This window comes from Chlorocebus sabaeus, chromosome 11, assembly GCF_047675955.1.
Source record: "Chlorocebus sabaeus isolate Y175 chromosome 11, mChlSab1.0.hap1, whole genome shotgun sequence".
In the NCBI taxonomy this organism is placed as follows: Eukaryota; Metazoa; Chordata; class Mammalia; order Primates; family Cercopithecidae; genus Chlorocebus; species Chlorocebus sabaeus.
In genome coordinates this window covers 98,958,375-98,979,048 of record NC_132914.1, presented here as the reverse complement: position 1 = coordinate 98,979,048, position 20,674 = coordinate 98,958,375, and the positions used below count along the sequence as shown (strand labels likewise).

Genomic DNA, 20,674 nt, shown 5'->3' with positions numbered 1-20,674 from the left:
AAGGTACAAATAATACATTCATAATATTATGAAAACGGTTCTGACTCTGCAGATTCATTAGAGGCACACGGTTGTTGCAGGGATTGTTTGCATGGTTGCATTAACATACTCTCTCTCCACTGTGAATAGGCAGCCCAGCCAGAGTTGGCTCCTGGAACCAGTAGAGGTTAACTAACGACCTGGTCCTCAGAGTACCAAGATAAACCTGAAGGTGATCTCCCATATTGCCTGAAGAGAGCTGTTTTGTTAAGTTCTAACTCCTAGGAAGCATTAACAAAATATCAAAGGAGTAACAACAAAATAGGAGGTTTCGAGAAAGAAAGTCAGTTTGAAGAAAAAAAAAAAGTGAACAATGTAAAATGGAATCTAAATTTTAAAAGCCTTGTCACCTACCTATGATTTCCTTCACGAGAATGGGCTGAGAATAGTACTTGGGCTCACTGGCACCAGCTGCATTAACAGCCTTCACACGCACAAAGATCTTTGAATCTGTCGGCAGATCTGTGATGGTGAACTTCGTCTTGTCGATCAGATCTTTGTTTGCAGGTAACCAGTTGTCAGCTGAAGTCCATAAAAGAAGAGGAAAAGAAGGAGGAATGCTGTTTAGTGAAAAAAATCATCTTAACCATTACAGTCAACTCCAAATTAGTATTTTACTCATAATAATACATCATTTAGAGAGATTATGACTTTGGTCTGGACTCCGACTACAGGGGTGGACATTTTTCATATATTAAATAAAAAACAGCCTAAAATAGCTAACATAAATAATAGGAAAAATAAACTAAAAGCTTCTGCTGTTTCTGAAAAACCCCTTATTCAGCACGAAGGCATCCTGAATAATAGTAACTGTCCATAAGAAGTTTGTAACAGTTTTATTCCAATTTGGTTTTATAATGATTCATGCAATCATGATTGCTAGCCATCTATACACATTAAAGTTCAGAAAAACAGGAAAAGGCTATCTTTATGAATGAGAGACATTGACCTTTATAGCCATATCATACATTTTTATCTTGGTTGATTTACTGTTGTAAGACACTAACATGGGTATAGAGAACCTGATCATATTTACTCACATTGATGAAGAGAAAAAGCTTATATCACAAAGAGAAAACAGTTCATGGGCTGATACCTCATAAGGAGTTGGTAAAATTCTAACCTTGCAACCAAAATCTAATTTTAAAAAGTTTTTGGCACCCCTTGTACAAGAGAATTTTAACCCCACATTCAGGCCTTACAAATATTTCAGCATCTAAAAGTTAGTATGCATTTTGCCCACAGGAAGAAAGAAGACTTTGACCCCACATTATTAACTCACTGCTCCCTCTCCCCCAACTCTAAGGATCTGTGTGTGTGTGTGTGTGTGTGTGTGTGTGTGTGTGTGGTGAGTATACTTCATGCTTGGTCATTCAATATTCCCAGAAACATTATAATATAGTAAGAAAATTTGAGAGCTTCATGGAATACTTTACCTGGCAGATCATACGCAGCCTCCCCATTTTCATCAGACTGTTTTGCTGATGTACCTTTGAGAATCCGTCATTAAAATTAATTAAAGACACCCACTTTCACACCAGAAGAATATCGTATCAGCAGTCAGCATTCTCTGTTAGTAAAGTATGCAAAGTATGCAAAGAGATTTGTCCTCAGAGCAGTGACGGAAGAGACCAAACGGTGTTAGGGGTGTTCCTCAGGAGAACACAGCCTGCTCTGTGCAGACTGTGACTTCTGTCCTGAGGCACCTGCCACAGAGAAGACGAGAGAAAAGAAAAGAGTAGAGGAGAAAGGAGGCTGGGACACCTCCAGCAGTGAAAAGAAGAGATAGAGAAGAACAAAGCAAGACCCTGAAGAAAACAGAGGAGCAGGTCCTGGAATCTGCAGAGGAGCAGCGCACAGTGAGACAGTCTATCCTTGTTCCTGTCTCTGCCACCCCAGCAGGGGAGGATTCTCTTGGGTCCCCAGGAAACACGGTGCTCCCACAGTGGGGCTCCCTCATTCAAGACTGGGAGTGCAGGCCCTTGGGATAAGGCCAGCCCTGTTTTACCAGGGCCCAAGTTCTGAATAGAATTGGAGGCTGCCCCAGCAGCTAAGGAGGGAACATTGTCATGTTCCCATGACAATGAACTCTGTCAAGAAAACAAATTGAGCCTGCCCAGGTCCCTGCATCCCACATGGGTGACTCACAGGGTGGTCTTGGGCATACCCCACTGGTTTGAGATGATGACTTTCTCGGTATCAGGAGAGAAGTGGGGGCATCGGGGACTAGACTGGCTGTCCCTTGGAAACTTTGCCTCTCTCTTGTTCTAACCCTACCAGGATTATCAAGGAGAAGGGGCAGGCAGCTAGAATATCCCGGCAGCTAGGAAGGCATGTGGAGAATAAAAATTCCTTATGTCTTTGCAAAAGAGACACATCTTTAAACAAATGGTCTGCTTGGGAGCTTCTGGGTTGGTATTTTCAGAGTCAAGAGACAGTGGATGAGAAAGTGAAAATAAGAGACTCAGAAAACATGTACAGAAGAGTGAAGAACTAGTAAAAGAGACAATTTCAAGAGAAAACAGGACAAAACAAGACCAGAAGGGGAACAAAAGTAGTCCATCTCTTCACATTGGAACCACTTTAATTGGGGAAACACAGACAAAGAAGATGGCATCCCAGGGGATGGGCAAGGAATTTGTAAGTTATTTAACACGTGAGGAGAATTTTTAAGAAAGGAAAGAACAAACTTGAGTGCAGAAAGAAAACAAAGAAGAGTAAAATGTTGCAGGCATTAAAAAAATAATAACAAAACAAAACCGAGAGAAAGGCAGAGTCCAAAACAACACACGATCTTATAAAACGAAGAATTCTCTTACAGAATAGAACCTGACGTCTCTAAAAGCATTAAACACTATAGAAAATTAGTCTGGAGGACAATAGCCATTAAAAGAGAATGAAGAGTCGGCAGCCACATAAAGAAAATAAGAAAAGACTGCAAGGAGAAAGAGATACACGTTGTGAGAGAACTCCCATAGAAAGCTAATTCCAAAACATTACTCAGCAAAATCTATACATAATGACTGTGTACATATACATATGTATTCACGGGTATACATATGTATCTACACAGACCACACGCAAAATTATGTAAAATACACTTCGTTGTATTTTATCTAAGGTGGGTAACATCAAAATGACAGCCATCTATCATTTTGCTGTATCTTCTTACTTTTTAAACCTATCAGAAAGAAAAGAGTAAAGAATTTGCTCGATTCATAATACACAAAAGGTTTATGCTCAAAGGCCACATCACACATAAGATTGGGATATTCTGCTAGCTGGACAATATAAAAAACAGAATGGAATGCTCATGACTTTTTAAATGGGGGTAGGGGGATGGAAGAGAAATAAACTGAAGTGCTCAAGAATTTACTTGTTGCATTAGTGACACTACCCCCTTCCCTTGCTGGGTTGACCCTGGGAAGTTTCTAACAACATTTCCACTGCTTTTGGTTAGTGGCTTTTTAAATCCTGGAGAAACCAATCATAGGACTGTGTGTGTGGAGTAGGCGCAAGAGGGATTGAGGGGTATCAGGATACTTCATTGTCCCTCTCCTCTTCTTCCCTCCAGAACAGAGGTGAGCATTTCCACAGGTGTCCCAATCCAGGTACCTGGGATTTCTTTTTCAGTAGTTTTCTCTTCATAGGAAGTTTCTTCTCCATAGTGAGTTTCCTCCAGGGGAGGTGCACTTGTGTTCACATTCCTGATTTCCTGAATGTGCTTTGTAACCTCCTTCCTTCATTTGGAGGATCTATGTTAAAGTTTGGTGTCCAAAGAGTTTTCTTGGAGGTGAAGTATTGGGCTATTGTTTGTGGAGTTTGAACAAGTTTCCTGGGTGATTCTTTACCTACCATCATCTAGAATGGAGACCAAGTCCAGAGCCATTTTCAAATGTCATCCCTTTCTAGTTATGGCAAATAAGAAACCAAGAAACACAACAGGATTTTGGTAAGTTTCACATTCTTTTGGTTTTCAGGTAATTCTGGCCCATACTTTCTTCTGTCACTTTTTCTTTTGCTATTATTTCTATCAGTGATTTTAAAAATTTATGGCCTTGTTTCTCTTCCCCTCCTAAATTAAACTGATTACATTTTTGTATCCCCAACTCCTGAGATAACTTACTGCTACATATTGAACTTATTTCTTATATGCTCGAGGATTTAACGCTGCTTCCTTTAAAACTAAGAGTGGTTCTTAATTCATCTTATTTTTAGATGAAGGCAGGTGATGATCACTAGACAAATACGTAGTCTCCCTTTATTACCCAAAATAGGCCACTCTTTTGATAGTTAACTTCGGCTCAGTATAGGTTTTAGAATTTCCAACTAGCTTCATCATAACTAGACTTTTATATTGCTGTGGTGCAATTCAATTCCACCAGTTTAAGAAGTGGAAGTCCCCAAAGTTTTGTTACAATCTCTTCCTCCCATGTCTTAGTTCAGTTATGGTGTCCAATCTGGCAGCCTAGTCAAGATATTTTTGAGATACCAATTTATAAGCACCGAGTACTAAAAAAGGGCTTAGTTTGTATACATCTCAGAAGGATGACATTTGGCTTGATTTTATTTTTGTAGGAAGGTGATGCATTCTCAACAAAGAGAGACAAAAGAAAGGGAAGGGACATATCTCACCTATTGATGACAGTATTTGTTTTATCTACTGGTTGTACTTACATCCTTCAAAGCAATACTCTAGCACATAGCCATCTAAACCTGCTGCACCAATCTGGTCTGGGGGACGCCACTTCATTGTGACAGTCGTGTCAGTGACAGAGTCCACAGCCAGAAGAGTAGGAGGGCTTGTTACAGCTTAAAGATAAAAGAGACAGAAAAGAATAAAGTATTTACTACACAGCTATAGTGCAGGAACTGTGATAAAATCAATGGGGACACAAATAAAAATAGACACAAAAGCCCTACATCTTAATGAAATTCAATTAAGACACCTTGAGCATGGTTGTGTGCAAGGCAAAGATCTAATCAATGTGAGAATTTTGGAAATGCTGTCATGTGTTTTTTCCAAATTGAGAAGCTGGTGTGGGAAGCTGGGAGGCCCAAGGAAGTTGAAGAAGGCAAGGTTTGGGATCTAATGATTAGAGTAATTTTCCCATTGCTCTCTAATTTCTAAGTGCAAACTCTTGTATTACATTTTCTTTCCATTGAAAAAAATACCTCATTGCCATAAAATAATGGAGATGTCTTTTTTTTTTTTTTTTGCCTTCACTGAACTAACTTTTTTGATTTAATAGATAACATTTAACGTGTGACCGTAAAGCAAAGAAACCAGTTTCCAAGTGTAGCCTGTTGAACTGACCTCAATTTGTTTCAGTGATAGTTGTTTACAATAAGCTGGGTTATATTAATAGGCTAATACCTTCAGAAGGGCAAATGGAGAGTAGTCATTTGTCCGTGGACTCAGCAACATGCTTTCAGTGGGGAATGGCAACCAGAGCCACCCACAGTTGGCAATGGAATTATGGTAATGAATTTCAGGGCCTATGTTATGAAGCTATTCAACCTAACCTAACCTACTTTTTAATTTCTTAGACACATAAAATTGTCCCTAACTGTTTCAAGCTCCTGCCACCTACCACTCTAAGAAGCGTCCAGGCCTGTTCCAGCTAGGGATCAGAGAGAAAGCAGTCACATACTGGGGCAATGATGCTCATGACAAAGACTCATCTCTCTTGACTTACCCAAAGGAACAAAAGGCCTGGAGGGCATACTGGGCTTGGAGATGCCGATGGCATTGACTGCAAAGATGCGGACCTCATAGGCCACACCTTCAATCATCTTCTTGGGCTCAAAAGTTGTTTCTTTGCAGAGATCAAAATTCAGCCTCATCCACCTGGAACTTTGTTTCTTCTTCCTCTCAATAAAATATCCTGCAGGTATGCAAAATGAAAACTCAGGTTTTTCCTTGGTCTCTGAAAATAAACTTTGTCAGATATTAGAAGTCCTTAAAATTTTGCATTTTGTCATCAATCTATGTGAAATAGTCGTATGTGTATGTAAATATTTGTAACCTACCTTATTCCAAGAGAATATAAATATTAATATAAAATAGAGATGAAAATAATGGGACTAAGAAATTAAAATTGTACTATAAAGAAAAGAAAAAAATGGATCACAGATAAGTCAACCATAGCAACTTAGTCACTGTAGGTGAACAATATGATCAGAGCCAATGTAGTTGACTCTGAGTCCCAGCAAGGAAGATAAGAAGGGGGAAATGATCAGTTTCATAAGTCTCATTGTTAGCAAAGAGAAAAACTTCTCATGGCATAGGGGAAGCAAATGCTTCTAAGCATTTACATCTTTTTTCTTTCTTTCTTTCTTTTCTTTTTCTTCCTTTCTTTTTCTTTCTTTCTTTTCTCTTCTTTCTTTCTTTCTCTCTTTCTTTCCTTTCCCTCCCTTACTCCCTCCCTCCCTCCCTCCCTCCCTTCCTTCCTTCCTTTCTCTCTCTCTCTTTCTCTCCTTCCTTTCTTTCTTTCTTTCTTTCTTTCTTTCTTTCTTTCTTTCTTTCTTTCTTTCTTTCTTTCTTTCTTTCTTTCTTTCTTTCTTTCTTTCTTTCTTTCTTTCTCTCTCTTTCTCTTCTTTTCTCTTCCTTTCTCTTCCTTTCCTCTCTTTCTTTCTTTCTTTCTTTCTTTCTTTCTTTCTTTCTTTCTTTCTTTCTTTCTTTCTTTCTTTCTTTCTTTCTTTCTTTCTTTCTTTCTTTCTTTCTTCCCTTTCTTTCCTTTCTTTCCTTTCTTTTGACAGAGTGTCACTCTGTTGCCCAGGCTGGAGTGCAGTGGTGTGATCTTGGCTCACTGCAACCTTCATGCCCCTGGGCTCAAGTGATCCTCCCACCTCAGCCTCCGGAGTATCGAGTAGCTGGGACCACAGGCGTGCACCACCATGCCCAGCTAATTTTTGTATTTTTAATAGAGGTGGGGTTTTACCACGTTGGCCACACTGGTCTTGAATTCCTGGCTTCAAGTGATCCACCCGCCTAGGCCTCCCAAAGTGCTGGGATTACAAGTATGAGCCACCACGCTCAGTGTAATTATTTAATTCTAAAAGACATTTCCTCATAGACAAAATCATGTAGAATCAGACATTCACTGGCTAGGATAGTGGAAGTTAGCCTTATAGTTGCCTCAAAATTAGTGTGTATAAATGTCAAACAAAAAAGAAAACTGGCAATCAGAGGATATTCATCAGAGTTATTTAAATCTCGAGTAATTACAGAGCATCTCAACATATATATTTCATTTTGAATGCATAAAGTCACAGTAAAATAGGTTTTCTTCTAAAAGCAATATTTTAAAATGTGCTGTGTACTAAGATGCGTAAAGAGGACACAACTGTACTGGCAGTTACACAGACTAACCAACAGGCAGTTACCTAGGATTGGAGACCCTCCATCGTAGGCAGGAGGCTCCCACTTCATGATACACCAGTCATCTCCCACCTCTGTCACAGTCGGTGCCACTGGAGGATCAGGGAGGTCTGTGGCACACAAAAAATAGGATAAAGTAAAATAAGGAAGAGGGAGTAGAAAAAAAAGTTAATAGGAAAATACGTTTCTTGGTGATAATCATAGAAACTGTTATTTCTGAGACTTTTCCATGTTTACTGAATTATGCTTATGATAAGGTTTGGCCATGTCCCCATCCAAATCTCATCTTGAATTGTAGCTCCCATAATTCCCACATGTTGTGGGAGGGACCTGGAGGGAGAGAATTGAATCGTGGGGGCAGTTTCCCACATACTGTTCTCATGGTAGTGAGTAAGTCTCAAGGGATCTGATGGTTTTATAAGGGGAAACCCCTTTGACTTGGTTCTCATTCTCTCTCTCTTGTCTGCTGCCATGTAAGACATGGCTTTCACCTTCCACCATGATTGTGAGGCTTCCCCTGCTACAAGGAACTGTGAGTCCATTAGACCTCTTTTTCTTTATAAATTACCCAGTCTCTAGTAGGCCTTTAACAGCAACGTGAAAACAGACTAACACAAGTTAGTAACTAATTTGGGCAAAACTTTGTGCTCAATATGGGATAAGGGAAGATAAGCCCACCCCTCGTCCCAAATAAAAATAATGATGTCTCCCAATCCCTTAAATGAGTGTCCCAGCATTACAGAATAAGCCCCATGTGAAACCCAAAACTCTCATTCCGTACCTTGAAAAATGTCAACCAAGAAATTATTGTCTAAATGTCGAATATGGTTGTTGTGGTTGTTGTAGTTGTTGTTTTTAACTACAAAGTGAACTTCCAGCAGAACTGAATCAAGGAGTTTTACAAGACTCAAGATGTTGGCTGGTAGAAATCCAAGTCAGAAATGGCAAGTCACAGTATCTTGTAAGTATAGTTTGGTGTCTGATAAAAATGACCTTAGTTTTTGGTCAATTTGAAATATGTCATTTAAGGAGAAACTAAAGTGAGAAGAGGAGAGCATCAGACCTTGGAACAGTAGTATTCTGCTAGACTCATTTTACTCAGTTTTGGGCTTAGGAAAAATGCACTTAGATAGTTGTCTAAGGACCAAGGCAGAGCTTATCCCTCTGTAATGATTGTGATGTGGGAAGTTATTTAGCAACTGTGTTTCAGTGATGTTTAAAGGGCACCAAAAGGGAATATGACTTTGGAGAGCTAATGACCAGCAACCCCAAATGGCTGACCTTAGCTATTCTTCCTCCAATGATAAGTCCTCTAGGCAAGAAAAAAAAGAAGACGAAGGAAAGACAAAGGAAGGAAATGGAAGGGAAGGACAAAGAAGGAAAGTCTACTCTGAATCTTGACATGTCACCTTGATTCTAGAAGTGTGTTTACCTGGAGGACTTACCCACAACTTTAATCTTGATGCTTGCATGTGCCTCTCCAGCTTCGTTTTTCAGATTGATGTGGTAAACACCAGAGTCATCTCTTTCAGCTACATCAATGACCAGAGTGCTGCTATCAGGGTAAGATTCTGCCCTTATCCGGCCACTGCCTTCCATAATAGCCTAAGAAGGAGAGAAACAAAATGTGGCATGATTTACACACAAAAAAGGGCTACTTCAGAGTGTCTTATAAATTGAGGAATTGAGCAGACTATACAGTGTAGACTGTATAGATTATATAGTGTATTTGGCAGACTATATAGTGTAACTATATAATGTTCATGCCTATTATATATTTTCTCAGTTTAATTCTTCCCCAACTCTAATGTCAAGGTGTTGTGATACCATCTTACACATAAAGAAACTGAGACTTATCTTGCTCAAGGTCACACAGGTAGGAAGTAGCAGAATTGGGATTTGATCCCAAAGCCCACTAGCCACCAACTTTCCCAAGAGAAAATTGGAGGGCTAAAAATACAAGTGCAGAAATGTCATTCTAGGAGAGGAGGCCCTGTCTATGAAATTAGAAACCCTCAAACTCCTATCAGCAACTAAATAATGATTTGTTCATTTTCTTAGATGTTTGGAAAATTTTAAAATACTGAAAAGGATTGAAGAAGGCTGCAAGGCCAATTTTCCACTTTCTTCTTCTAGCAAAAATATAAAAGAATAAACATCTAATTCCCAAAGTAAAGACAGAGTGAGGTTGAACCTCCTATTATATTTTCTTTCTTTTATTTTCTTTTTCTTCTATTTTTCACTTTTTTTTCTTCTTTCTTAAACGTGAAATTTAAAGCAGGATTACATTCTTCTGATTCCCAGGTGGTATCTTCTATAAGACAATAAATAGCCAATATACAAAGAGGAAAAAGAGAGAAGGTCAAAGTAATTTAGAATCTGGTTATTTGCCACTAACTACTAGGTAAATTCTCTACTCTTTTGTGTCTGTATTAGGACTCATAAGTCTTCAACAACCTAAGATTGTGGTCATAGTAAGAATACCTGAACTAATTCTCTAATTCTTCTATTTTGTAACAGAACAAAATTTCCTCATATCAGCCAAATTCTAATGTAAGATTATAATAGATGTTCTTGTTTGTTTTTATTTTTTATTTTTCTCACTCCCAAAGCTAATCCATCTCCTTTCTTTTTAATGTGAGAAAAAAAGTTTATATAGGCTCATGTTACACTATCATCTTCAGTTTTCTATATTTTGTTTTGTTGGTTTGCTTGTACACTGTAATTTACATAGAGCAAAATTCACACTTTTTAGAAATATAGTTTTATGAATTTTGACAAACTTGTGTTACCACCACGGTCAAGATATAAACCATTTCCATCACCTTCAACGTGGCTCCAAGCTCCTTGGCAATTAAACTACACCCTACACCCTGGAACTGCTGGAACCACTGGTCTAATATCTGTCCTTCGTTTTCCTTTTTCCCAAATGCCATATAACTGAATCCAACAGTATGTAGCCTTTGCCTCTGACTTTTTTCTTAGCATGATACTTTTTAGATCCTTCCTTGTTGCTGCATGTATAACTAGTACATTCCTTTTTATTGCTGAGTAGTATTCCATTGTATATTCCATGTGTAGTTAGTTCATGTATGTACCAACTGTGGGTTTGTACAATTGGACTTTTGGGTTGTTTCTAGGTTTTGACAATTATGAACAAAGCTGCTAAAAACATTCATATACAGGTTTTTGTGTGGACATGTCTTCATTTTTCTTGGGTGAATGACTAGACATAGCATCATAGAATTGTATAGTAAGAATACATTTACTTTATTAAAAACTACCAAACGATTTTCCAAAGAGGATGTACCATTTTGCTGGTACATTCAATTTGGAAAAGTGATGTATGTACCTTTCATTGTTCCATATCCTTGTCAGGACTTGGAATTGTCATTTTTAAAGTGTTTTGTTTTTTTTTTTAAACTCATTAAAATACTTTTTTAGTATACTTTCTTTCACTTAGCATAATTATTTTAAGATTCATCCATGTTTTTGTATATATCAGTATTTCTTTTTATTGTATGAATAAATATAGTATTTATTGTATGAATAAAAAGTAGTCTGTTGTATGAATATATTAAAATTTGTTTATTGATTCACCTGTTGATGGATATTTGAGTTGTTTTCAGCTTTTGGATATTACAAATAATGCTATTATGAACACTTGTTGTTCTGGTAGTTTTTTTATTGTTGTTGATTACATTGAATTTTTTACATTGGTAACCATGTCATCTGCAAATAAAGACAGTTTTACTTCTTCCTTTCAAATATGGATGTCTTTTATTTCTTTTTCTTGTCTGGTTGCTCTGGCTAGAAGCTCAAGTATGATGGTGAATAGAAATAGTGAGAGTGGGCATATCTCTCTTCTTTCTGATTTTAGAGGAAAAGCATTCACTTTTGCATTGTTAAGTAGGATAATAGTTGTAAAATTTTTGTGGGTGTCTTTTATCATGTTGAGGAAGGTCTTTTTACTTCCTGGTTTGTTGAGAGATTTATATTAGGAATGGATCCTGGATTTTACCAAATGTTTTTGCTGTGTCTACTGAGAGGGTTGTATTTTTTTCTACTTGTTCATATCATGACTTATATTAACTGATTTTCAAATATTAAACTAACTTTTGGATTCCTGAGATAAACCCTACTTTGTCATGATATATTACATATCATTATTTTTATATATTGTTGGATTTGATTTGCTAAATTTTGTTTAGAACTTTAAAATCCATGTTCATGAATGATAATGGTTTGTAGTTTGCTCTTCCTGGAATGTCTTTGTCTGATTTTACTATAAGGGTAATACTGGCCTTAAAGAATGAGTTGGTAAATATTCTTATTCTCTCTTCTTCAATTTTGGGGAAGAGTTTTTGTAGAATTTGGTATTGTTTCTTGCTAAATGTTTGTTAGAACTGTCTAGTAAAGTCATCTAGAGCTGAATTTTCTTTTGTGAAATGTTTTTAATTACAAATTTCTTTTCTTTAATTGTTATAGGGAAATTCAGTACTGATTTAGTAGTATTCCACAAGTCTAATATGTGATGTGTTCATAAATATTTTCTTTTTTGTTTTTGAGATGGAGTCTTGCCATGTTGCCCAGGCTAGAGTGCAGTGATATGATCTCAGCTCACTGCAACCTCTGCTTCCTGGGTTCAAGCAATTTTCCTGCTTCAGCCTCCTGAGTAGCTTGCATTACAGGCACACACCACAATGCCTGGCTAATTTTTTTGTATTTTTAGTAGATACAGGGTTTCACCATGTTGGCCACGCTGGTCTTGAACTCCTGACCTCAAGTGATCTGCCTGCCTTGGCCTCCCAAAGTGCTGGGACTACAGGCGTGAGCCACCATGCCCTGTCATAAATATTTTTAGATTTACCATATGGTGTCTTTGATCCATGAATTATTTAGACATATGTTGTTTAGGTTCCAAATATTTGGGAATTTTTCCAGATATCTATCATTGATTTCTAATTAATTCCATTGTGGTCAGAAAACATACCTTGTATGACTTGAATCCTTTAATATTTATTGAGAATTATTTATGGTCCAGAATATGGTCTATCTTGTTAAATGTTCCATGTGCGGTTTAAAATAATACTCATTTTGTTTTGTGCAGTGGAGAGTTCTATAAATGACAATCAGTTCAAAATGGCTGGTGGTATTGTTCAAGTCTTCTAAACCTTACTGATTTTCTGTCTTCTTATTCTATTAACTATTGAGAGAAGAATATTGAAGTCTTAAATTCCTCGATTTCTCCTTGCAATTCAATCTTCTTGCCATTTATTTTCAGCTTGTCCCATCTGTTCTTTGTGCCTCTTTTTCTGCCTTCTTTTGGGTTAAATATTTTTATGATTCCATTTTATTTCCTTTGTTGATTTATTAGCTATAACTCTTTGTTTTATTATTTTAGTGGCTTCTTTAGGGTTTATAGCAAACCTCTTTAACTTTTCACAATCTACCTTCAAGTGATATGACACTTCATGTATATTACAAACAGTCCCTGACTTACGATGGTTTTAACATACAATTTTTCAACTTTATGATGGTATGAAAGCAATATGCATTCAGCAGAAATTATACTTTGAATTCTGAATATTGTTCTTTTCCCAGGCTAGCAATATGCAGTATGATACTCTCTCGTGATAGTGGGTGGCAGCAGCGAGCCTCAGCTCCCAGTTAGCCATATAGCCATGACGATGAACAACAGATCTCCATAGTGTACTGTGTTGCCAGAAGATTTGTCCAACTGTAGGCTAACGTAAGTGTTCGGAGCATGTTTAGGTGGGCTAGGCTAAGCTATGATGTTCAGTAGGTTAGGTGTATTAAATGCCTTTTTTTCTTTTTGAGACAAGGCCTTGCTCTGTCACTCAGGCTGCAGTGGCTCACTGCAACCTCTGCCTCCAGGGTTCAAGAATTCTCCCACTTCAGCCTCCCAAGTAGCTGGGACTACAGGTGTGCACCACCACACCTGGCTAATTTTTCGTATTTTTGGTAGAGACGGGGTTTCACCATGTTGGTCAGGCTGGTCTTGAACTCCTGGCCTCAGATGATCTGCCCACTTCTGCCTCCCAAGGTTCTGGGATTACAGAAGTGAGCCACTGCACCCAGCTGCTTTTTCAACTTATGATATTTTCAACTTACTATGGGTTTATCTGGTGCAACATTATCATAAGCCAAGATGTATCTGTAGAAGAAATTTATAGTAGTACAGTTCCCTTTTTACCTTTACTAATTCTTACTTCTATTTCTTCCCTACTTAACTTGTATATTTGTTGTTATAAATTTCATGTATACTTATGTTATAAACCCTATAATGTATTGTCATAATTTTTGTTTAAACAGTTTTCTTTTTAAAATACTTAATTATTAAGAAAAAATCTTCCATGTTTATCCATGTAGTTACTATTTCTGGTGTTCTTTGCTCTTTTGTGAAAATATTTCCAGCTGGCATCACTTTCCTTCTAACTTTAAGGATTCTCTCTAACATTTCTTGTAGTGCAGTTCAGCTGGTGATGAATTCTCTCAATTCTTGTATATGTGAAAATAATTTTACTTTGCCTTCATTTCTTAAATTTATTTCTACTGAGTATAGAATCCTAGGTTGACAGGTTTTTTTTTGTTTTTGTTTTTTCAGTTCTTTAAAGATGTTGCTCCTGTTTTCTCACTGGCCATGCTTCCAGAGAAATATGCTGCCATCCTTGCCTTTGTTTCTCTTTACTTAATATGACATTTTTCTCTATCTGCTTTTAATATTTTTCTTCATCACTGGTTTTGAGCAGTTTGATTGTGATGGATCTTGGTGTAATTTTCATAACGCTTCTTGTGCTTAGGGTTTATTGAGCTTCTTGCATCTGTAAGTTCATAGTTTTTACCAAATTTGGAAACTTTGTGGCCATCATTAATTAAATATATTTTTTTTCCTTCTCTTTGGGGAACTCCAGTTCTGTCCTGTCTTTGGGGACATATATTTGACCGCTTAAAGTTCTCCACAGTTCAATGATACTCTTTTTTTGTTTCCAGAAAATGGAAGAGGAGGAAATACTCCTTCTCCAATTTTCTTTTGTTTTCATTAATAAACTTAATTTTTTAGAGCAATTTTAGATTCGCAACTAAATTGAGTGGAAAGTGTAGAGAGTTTCCATCTATCACATGTCCCCACACATGCACAACCTCTCCGACTATTAACATCTTGCACCATGGTGGTACATTTGTTACAATAGATGAATCCATGTTGACACATTATCATCACCCAAATTTCACAGTTTCCATTAGAGTTCACTTTTGGCATTGCACATTCTATGGGTTTTGACAAATGTATGACATGTATGCACAATTACAGTATCATACAGAATAGTTTCACTGCCCTAAAAGTTCTCCATGCTTCACCTGTTCATCCCTGTCTTCCCCCCAGCCCCTGGCAACCACTCATCTTTTTACCACCTCCATAATTTTGCTTTCTCCAGAATGTCCTATAGCTGGAATTAGGCAGTATGTAACCTTTTCTGACAGGCTTCTTTCACTTAGTAATATCTGTTTAAGGCTCCTTCATGTCTTTCTTGGCTTAGTAGCTTATTGCTTTTTAGTGCTGAATAATATTCCATTGTCGGGATGTACTGTAGTTTATGAATTAATTCACCTACTGAAGGATATCTTGGTTGCTTCTAGGTTTTGGCAATTATGAAAAAAGCTGCTGTAAACACTTGTGTGCAGGGGTTTGTGGGGGTATAAGTTTTCAACTCATCTGAGTAAATACCAAGGAGCACAATTGCTGAATTGTATGGTAGGAGTGTGTTTAGTTTTGTAATAAACTGTCAAACTGTCTCCCAAAATAACTGTGCCATTTTGCATTCCCATCAGCAATGAATGAGAGTTCCTGTTGCTCCACATCTTTCCAAGCATTTTATGTTCTCAGTGTTTTGAATTTTGGCCATTCTAATGCGTGAATGACATTGTTGTTTTAATTTGTAATACCCTAATAACATGAGACATTGAACATCTTTTCATATGCTTACTTGTCATCTATATATCTTCTTTGGTGAAAGGTGTTTTTTCAGCTCTTTGCCCATTTTTCAATCAGGTTGTTCATTCTCTTATTGTTGAGTTTTAAGAGTTCTTTGTATATTTTATGTAATGATTCTTTATCAGATGTGTCTTCTGTAGCTATCTTCTCCGAGTCTATGGCTTCTCTTCTCATTCTCTTGACATTGTCTTTTGCAGAGCAGATGTTTTTAATTTTAATGAAGTCCAGCTTACCAAATGTATTTTCCACTAATTGTGCCTTTAGTGTTGTATCTAAAGGATCATCACCATAACCAAGGTCATCTAGGTGTTCACCTATGTTATGTTCCAGGAGTTTTATAGTTTTACATTTTACATTTAGGTATATGACCCACTTTAATTCTTGTGAAGGATATAAAGACTGTGTTTGCATTCACTGTCAGTTGTTCCAGCATTATTTGTTGAAAAGACTACCTTTGCTTCATTGTATTGCCTTTGCTCCTTTGTCAAAGACCAGTTGACTATATTTATGTGGGTCTATTTCTGGGCTTTCTATTCTGTTCCACTGATCAATTTTTATGTTCTTTTGTCAATACCACACTGTCTTGATTATGGAAGCTTTATAGTAAGTCATTAAATTGGGTATTATCAGTCTTCTGAGTTTGTTCTTATCCTTCAATATTGAGTTGGCTATTCTGGGAGTTTTGTCTCTGCATATAAAATTCAGAATCCATTTGTTCATATCCACAGAATAACATGCTTGGATTTTGATTGGAATTGCACTGAGTCTCTAGATTAAGTTGGGACATCTTGACAATATTGCATCTTCCTATCCATGAACATGGAGTATCTCTTCATTTATTTATTTTTTCTTTGATTTCTTTCATCAGAGTTTTATAGTTTTCCTCATATAGATTTTGTACCGATTGGATTTATACCTAAGTATTTCATTTTGGGGGGTATGAATGTAAATGGTAATATGTTTTTAATTTTATATTCCACTTGTTTATTGCTGGTATAAAGGAAAACAATTGCTTTTGTATGGGAACATTGTATTATCCTGGAACTTTGCTGTAAAGTATTAGTTTCAGGAGTTTTTGTATCAATTCTTTTAGATTTTCTACACAGACAACCATGTCATCTGTGAACAAAGACTATTTTATTTCTTCCTTCCCAATTTGTATACCTTTTTTTTTTTTCTTTTATTGCATTAGCTAAGCCTTCCAGTATGATGTTAAAAAGCAGTGGTGAGAGGAGGACACTCTTGCCTTATTTCTGATCTTGGTAGGAAAGCGTCAAGTTTCTCACTGTTAAGTGTAACTTTGGCTGTTGGGTGTTTTTTTTTTTTTTTTTTTTGGTAGATTTTTAAAAATCAAATAGAAGAAATTTCCCTGTATTTTTATTTTGCCGAGAGTTTTCTTCATGCATTTTGTCAAAGATTCTTTCTTGCATCTATTGACATAATCATGTTATTTTTCTCCTGTAGCCTGTTGATGTGGTGGATTACATTAACTGATTTTCAAATGTTTAGCCAGCATTGCATACATAGACTAAGTTCCCCTTGGTCCTGGTGTATAATTCTTTTTATACATGGTTGGGTTTGATTTGCTGATGTTTTATTAGCATTTTTGCATCTACATTTATGAGAGATATTAGTAGGAAATTTTCTGGTTTTGGTATTAGGATAAAGCTGACCTCATAGATTGAATTAGGAAGTATTCTGAAAGAGATTAAGGCACAATTTCTGTTTTAAATGTTTGGTAGAATTTACCAACAAACCCACTGGGGCCTGTTGCTTTCTGTTTTGTAAGTTATTAATTATTGATTCAATTTGTTTAATAGAGATAATCCTTTTCTGATTGCCTATTTCTTCTTGTGTGAGTTTTAGAAATTGTATCTTTCAAGGAGTTGGTCCATTTCAACTAGGTTGCGAAATTTATGGGCACAGAGCTGTTCATAATATTCCTTAACTATCTTTTTAATGTTCATAGGATTTATAGTAATGTCCCTCTTTCATTTCTGTTAATTAGCCTTGACTCTTCTTTTCCTACTTAGCCTGGCTAGAGGGTTGTAAGTTTTACTGATATTTACAAAGAACCAGCTTTTGTTAATTTTCTCTATTAATTTCCAGTTTTCAATTTCATTTATTTCTGCACTAATTTGTATCATGTCTTTTATCTGCTTACTTTGAATTTAATTTACTCTTCTTTCTCTTGTTTTCTAACATGGAAACTTTGATTACTGGTTTTAGGTCTTTCTTATTTTTAAATATATGCAATAATTGCTATTAATTTCCCTTTAAGCACTGCTTTTGCTGCAACCTAAACATTTTGATATGTTGTATTTTCATTTTCATTTAATTCAATATATTTTAAATTTTCTTTTAGGATTTCTTCTTTGAAGTGTGTTGTTTAATCTTCAGGAATTTGAGGGATTTTCAGCTATTTTTCTGTTATTTATTGATTTTTGGTTTCACTTCTGTAACTTATTTATTTTTAGTTTAATTAAATTGTCCCTGACAGCAGATATTGTATGACTTCTATTTTTAAAAATCTGTTAAGGTGTTTTTATGGACTAGAATGTGTTCTATTTTGGTGAATATGCTATGTGTTCTTGAAAAGAATGGGTGATCTGCTGCTATTGGATGAAGTAATCTATAGATGTTAGTTATACACAATAGATTGATAGTGCTGTTGAATTCACCTATGTCCTTACTGATTTTCTGTCTGCTGAACTGCCCATTTCTGATAGAGGGATGTCAAAGTCTCCAACTATAATAATGAATGCATCTATTTTTCATTGCCTCTCTATCAGTTTTTGTCTCATATTTTGAGACTCTAGGTGCATACATGTTAAGGATTATTAGGCCTTCTTGGACTATTGACCCATTTATCATTATGTAATGCTCCTTTTTATCCAGATAAATTTCTTTGCTTTGTAGTTTGCTTTGTCTGAAGTTAATATGGTTACTCATACTTTCTTTTGTTTAGTCTTAGCACAGTATGTCTCTCTCCATCCCTATACTTTCAGGGATGCAACTTTATATTTAAAGTGGGTTTCTTATAGTCAACATATCTTTGGGTCATGTTTTTGCTCTACTCTGACAATCTTGGGCTTTTAATTTGTATATTGGACCATTGACATTTAAAGTAAATATTGGTATAGCTGGACCAATATCTGTCATATTTGCTATTATTTTCCATTGGTTGCCCTTCTTCTTTGTTCCTATTATTGTCTTCTACATTTTTTTCTGCCTTTTGTGGTTTTAATTAAGTATTCTATGTGATTTCATTTTCTCTCCTTTATTAGCATATTAATTTTACTTCCTCTTTTTTAAACTTTTTAAAGTGGTTTCCCTAGTTTACGATATATATTTACAATTAACCCAACTCCACTTTCAAACAACACTACAGTGGTTCACAAGTAGTGCACGTACTTTAAAACAATGAAATGTCCCTAATTCCTCTCCCCCATTTTTTGTATTATTGCTGTCATTCATTTCACTTATATATAAAAATACATAAATATAATTATATAAGTATACCTAATGGAATACATTGTTGCTTTTATCATTTTGAACAAAATGTTATTGGTTAGATCAACTGAGAGTATGAAAAATGAAAAATAAAGTTTATTTTACCTTCACTTATTTATTATTTTATACTCTTTCTTTTTATGTATATCTGAGTTTCTGACCTATATTATTTTCCTTTTTTCTGAAGAACATATTTTAACATTTTTGGCAAGACAGATCCTTTGGCAACAAATTCCCTTTTTGTTTGTCTGAGAAAGTCTTTATTTTTCCTTCACTTTTGAGAGACAATTTCAGAGGGTACAGAATTCTAGGTTGGTGGGTTTTCACTCCGAACACTTTCAGTGTGTCACTCCACTCTCACATTTCAGCAGTTTGCCCTGTATCCTCAATTCTCTGACATATCTAAAAGGAGTTGCTAATTTTTCAGATTGTCCAGCTTTTTACTTGTTGTTAGGATAGAGTGGCAACTTCTAAGTTGATTACATGCCAGAATGAAAATTGGAAGTCTAACTGATTCTTTAAATTATTTTGGACTTTTTCACTTGCGCTTCATTTTGGATCATTTCTATTGCTATGTCTCCAAATTCACCTGCAATGTCTAATTAGCCATTAATTCCATCTACATATTTTTTATCTGAGACATATTGTTTTCATCTGTAGGTTATTTGATTTGGATCTTTTTATATTTTCCATTTCATTTCACTTTTTTCACTTAATTTTCTCTATTTAATTCAAATGAAGAGCTTAACATTTCTCCACCTAACTGTTTGAACATATGGAATACAGTTAAAACAACTATTTTCATATGCTTGACCGCTAAATCTAATTTACATGTGAGATCCGAGTTGGCTGTAACTGACTTTCCTCCTCATTTTGAGCTGTGTTTTCCTGCTTATTTCTCTACCATAATGTTTGACTGGATGGCAGAATATTGCTAATTTTGCCATGTTGGGTGCTTGATATTTTTGTATTCCTATATAAATCTTGAGCTTCGTTTTGAAATGCAATTAAATTATTTGGAAATTGATTGAATCTTTTAGGCTTGTTTTTATGACTTGTTAGGTGGGTCCATGACAGTACTGTCTAAGGTTAATTATTTCTGCAACCGAGGCAAGGCTTTCCCGAGTACTCTACTCAATGCACTGTGAATGATGAGGTTTTCACGTCTAAGTAGGGGGAACAGGCACTACTATTGGCCTTGTGTGAGTGCCAGTCCACTTCTCTTTAATCCTTTCAGATGTTCCTTTCTTGAATCTTGGGTAGTTTCCTCATAAATGTGCATTGATCTTTGCTGAACACTTGAGCGTGATCCTCTGCCGAGCTTCAGGGGGACTCTCTGTGCAGTTCTCTCCTCCAGTATGCAGAGTATGTATCCTATGAACTCTAGCTGCCTTGGTCTCCTTGTGCAATGCGAGTCCTAAACTTAGGGAGTCCACTGGGTTCTGTCCAGCTTTTTCTTTCTTGTGCCACTGCCTGGATACTCTTTTATGGCAATAAGCTTGAGGCAATTATAGGGCTCACTTCATTTGTGTATTATATTTCATAGTCACTGTCTTTCACGATCTGATGTCCGGTGTCTTGAAACCCATTGTTCATATATTTTGTCTATTTTGGTGGTTATTTCAAGTGAGTAGGTAAATCTGGTTCCTGTTATTCAATTACGGTTGAAAGTAGAAGTCTCACTCTGCTTTTTATTATTTTATTTTATTTTTAACATTAAAAAA

The 20,674-nt window shown here is 36.1% G+C and overlaps 1 protein-coding gene across 3 annotated transcripts in view; it reads right to left on the bottom strand.

The window, feature by feature from the left end:
- MYBPC1 (myosin binding protein C1) overlaps positions 1-20,674 on the bottom strand; it is a 61,562-nt gene that overhangs the window by 18,336 nt on the left and 22,552 nt on the right. For 2 of the 3 annotated variants that reach the window (XM_037996636.2, XM_073021032.1), the window contains 5 exons: positions 8,869-9,028; positions 7,429-7,533; positions 5,739-5,927; positions 4,717-4,851; positions 394-561 (listed from right to left, as the gene is read on the bottom strand). In XM_037996636.2, coding sequence (XP_037852564.2) covers positions 394-561; positions 4,717-4,851; positions 5,739-5,927; positions 7,429-7,533; positions 8,869-9,028 — 757 coding nt within the window. Of the gene's footprint in view, positions 1-393; positions 562-1,475; positions 1,530-4,716; positions 4,852-5,738; positions 5,928-7,428; positions 7,534-8,868; positions 9,029-20,674 lie in introns of all 3 variants that reach the window. The other variant, XM_073021033.1, reaches the window with a different exon arrangement.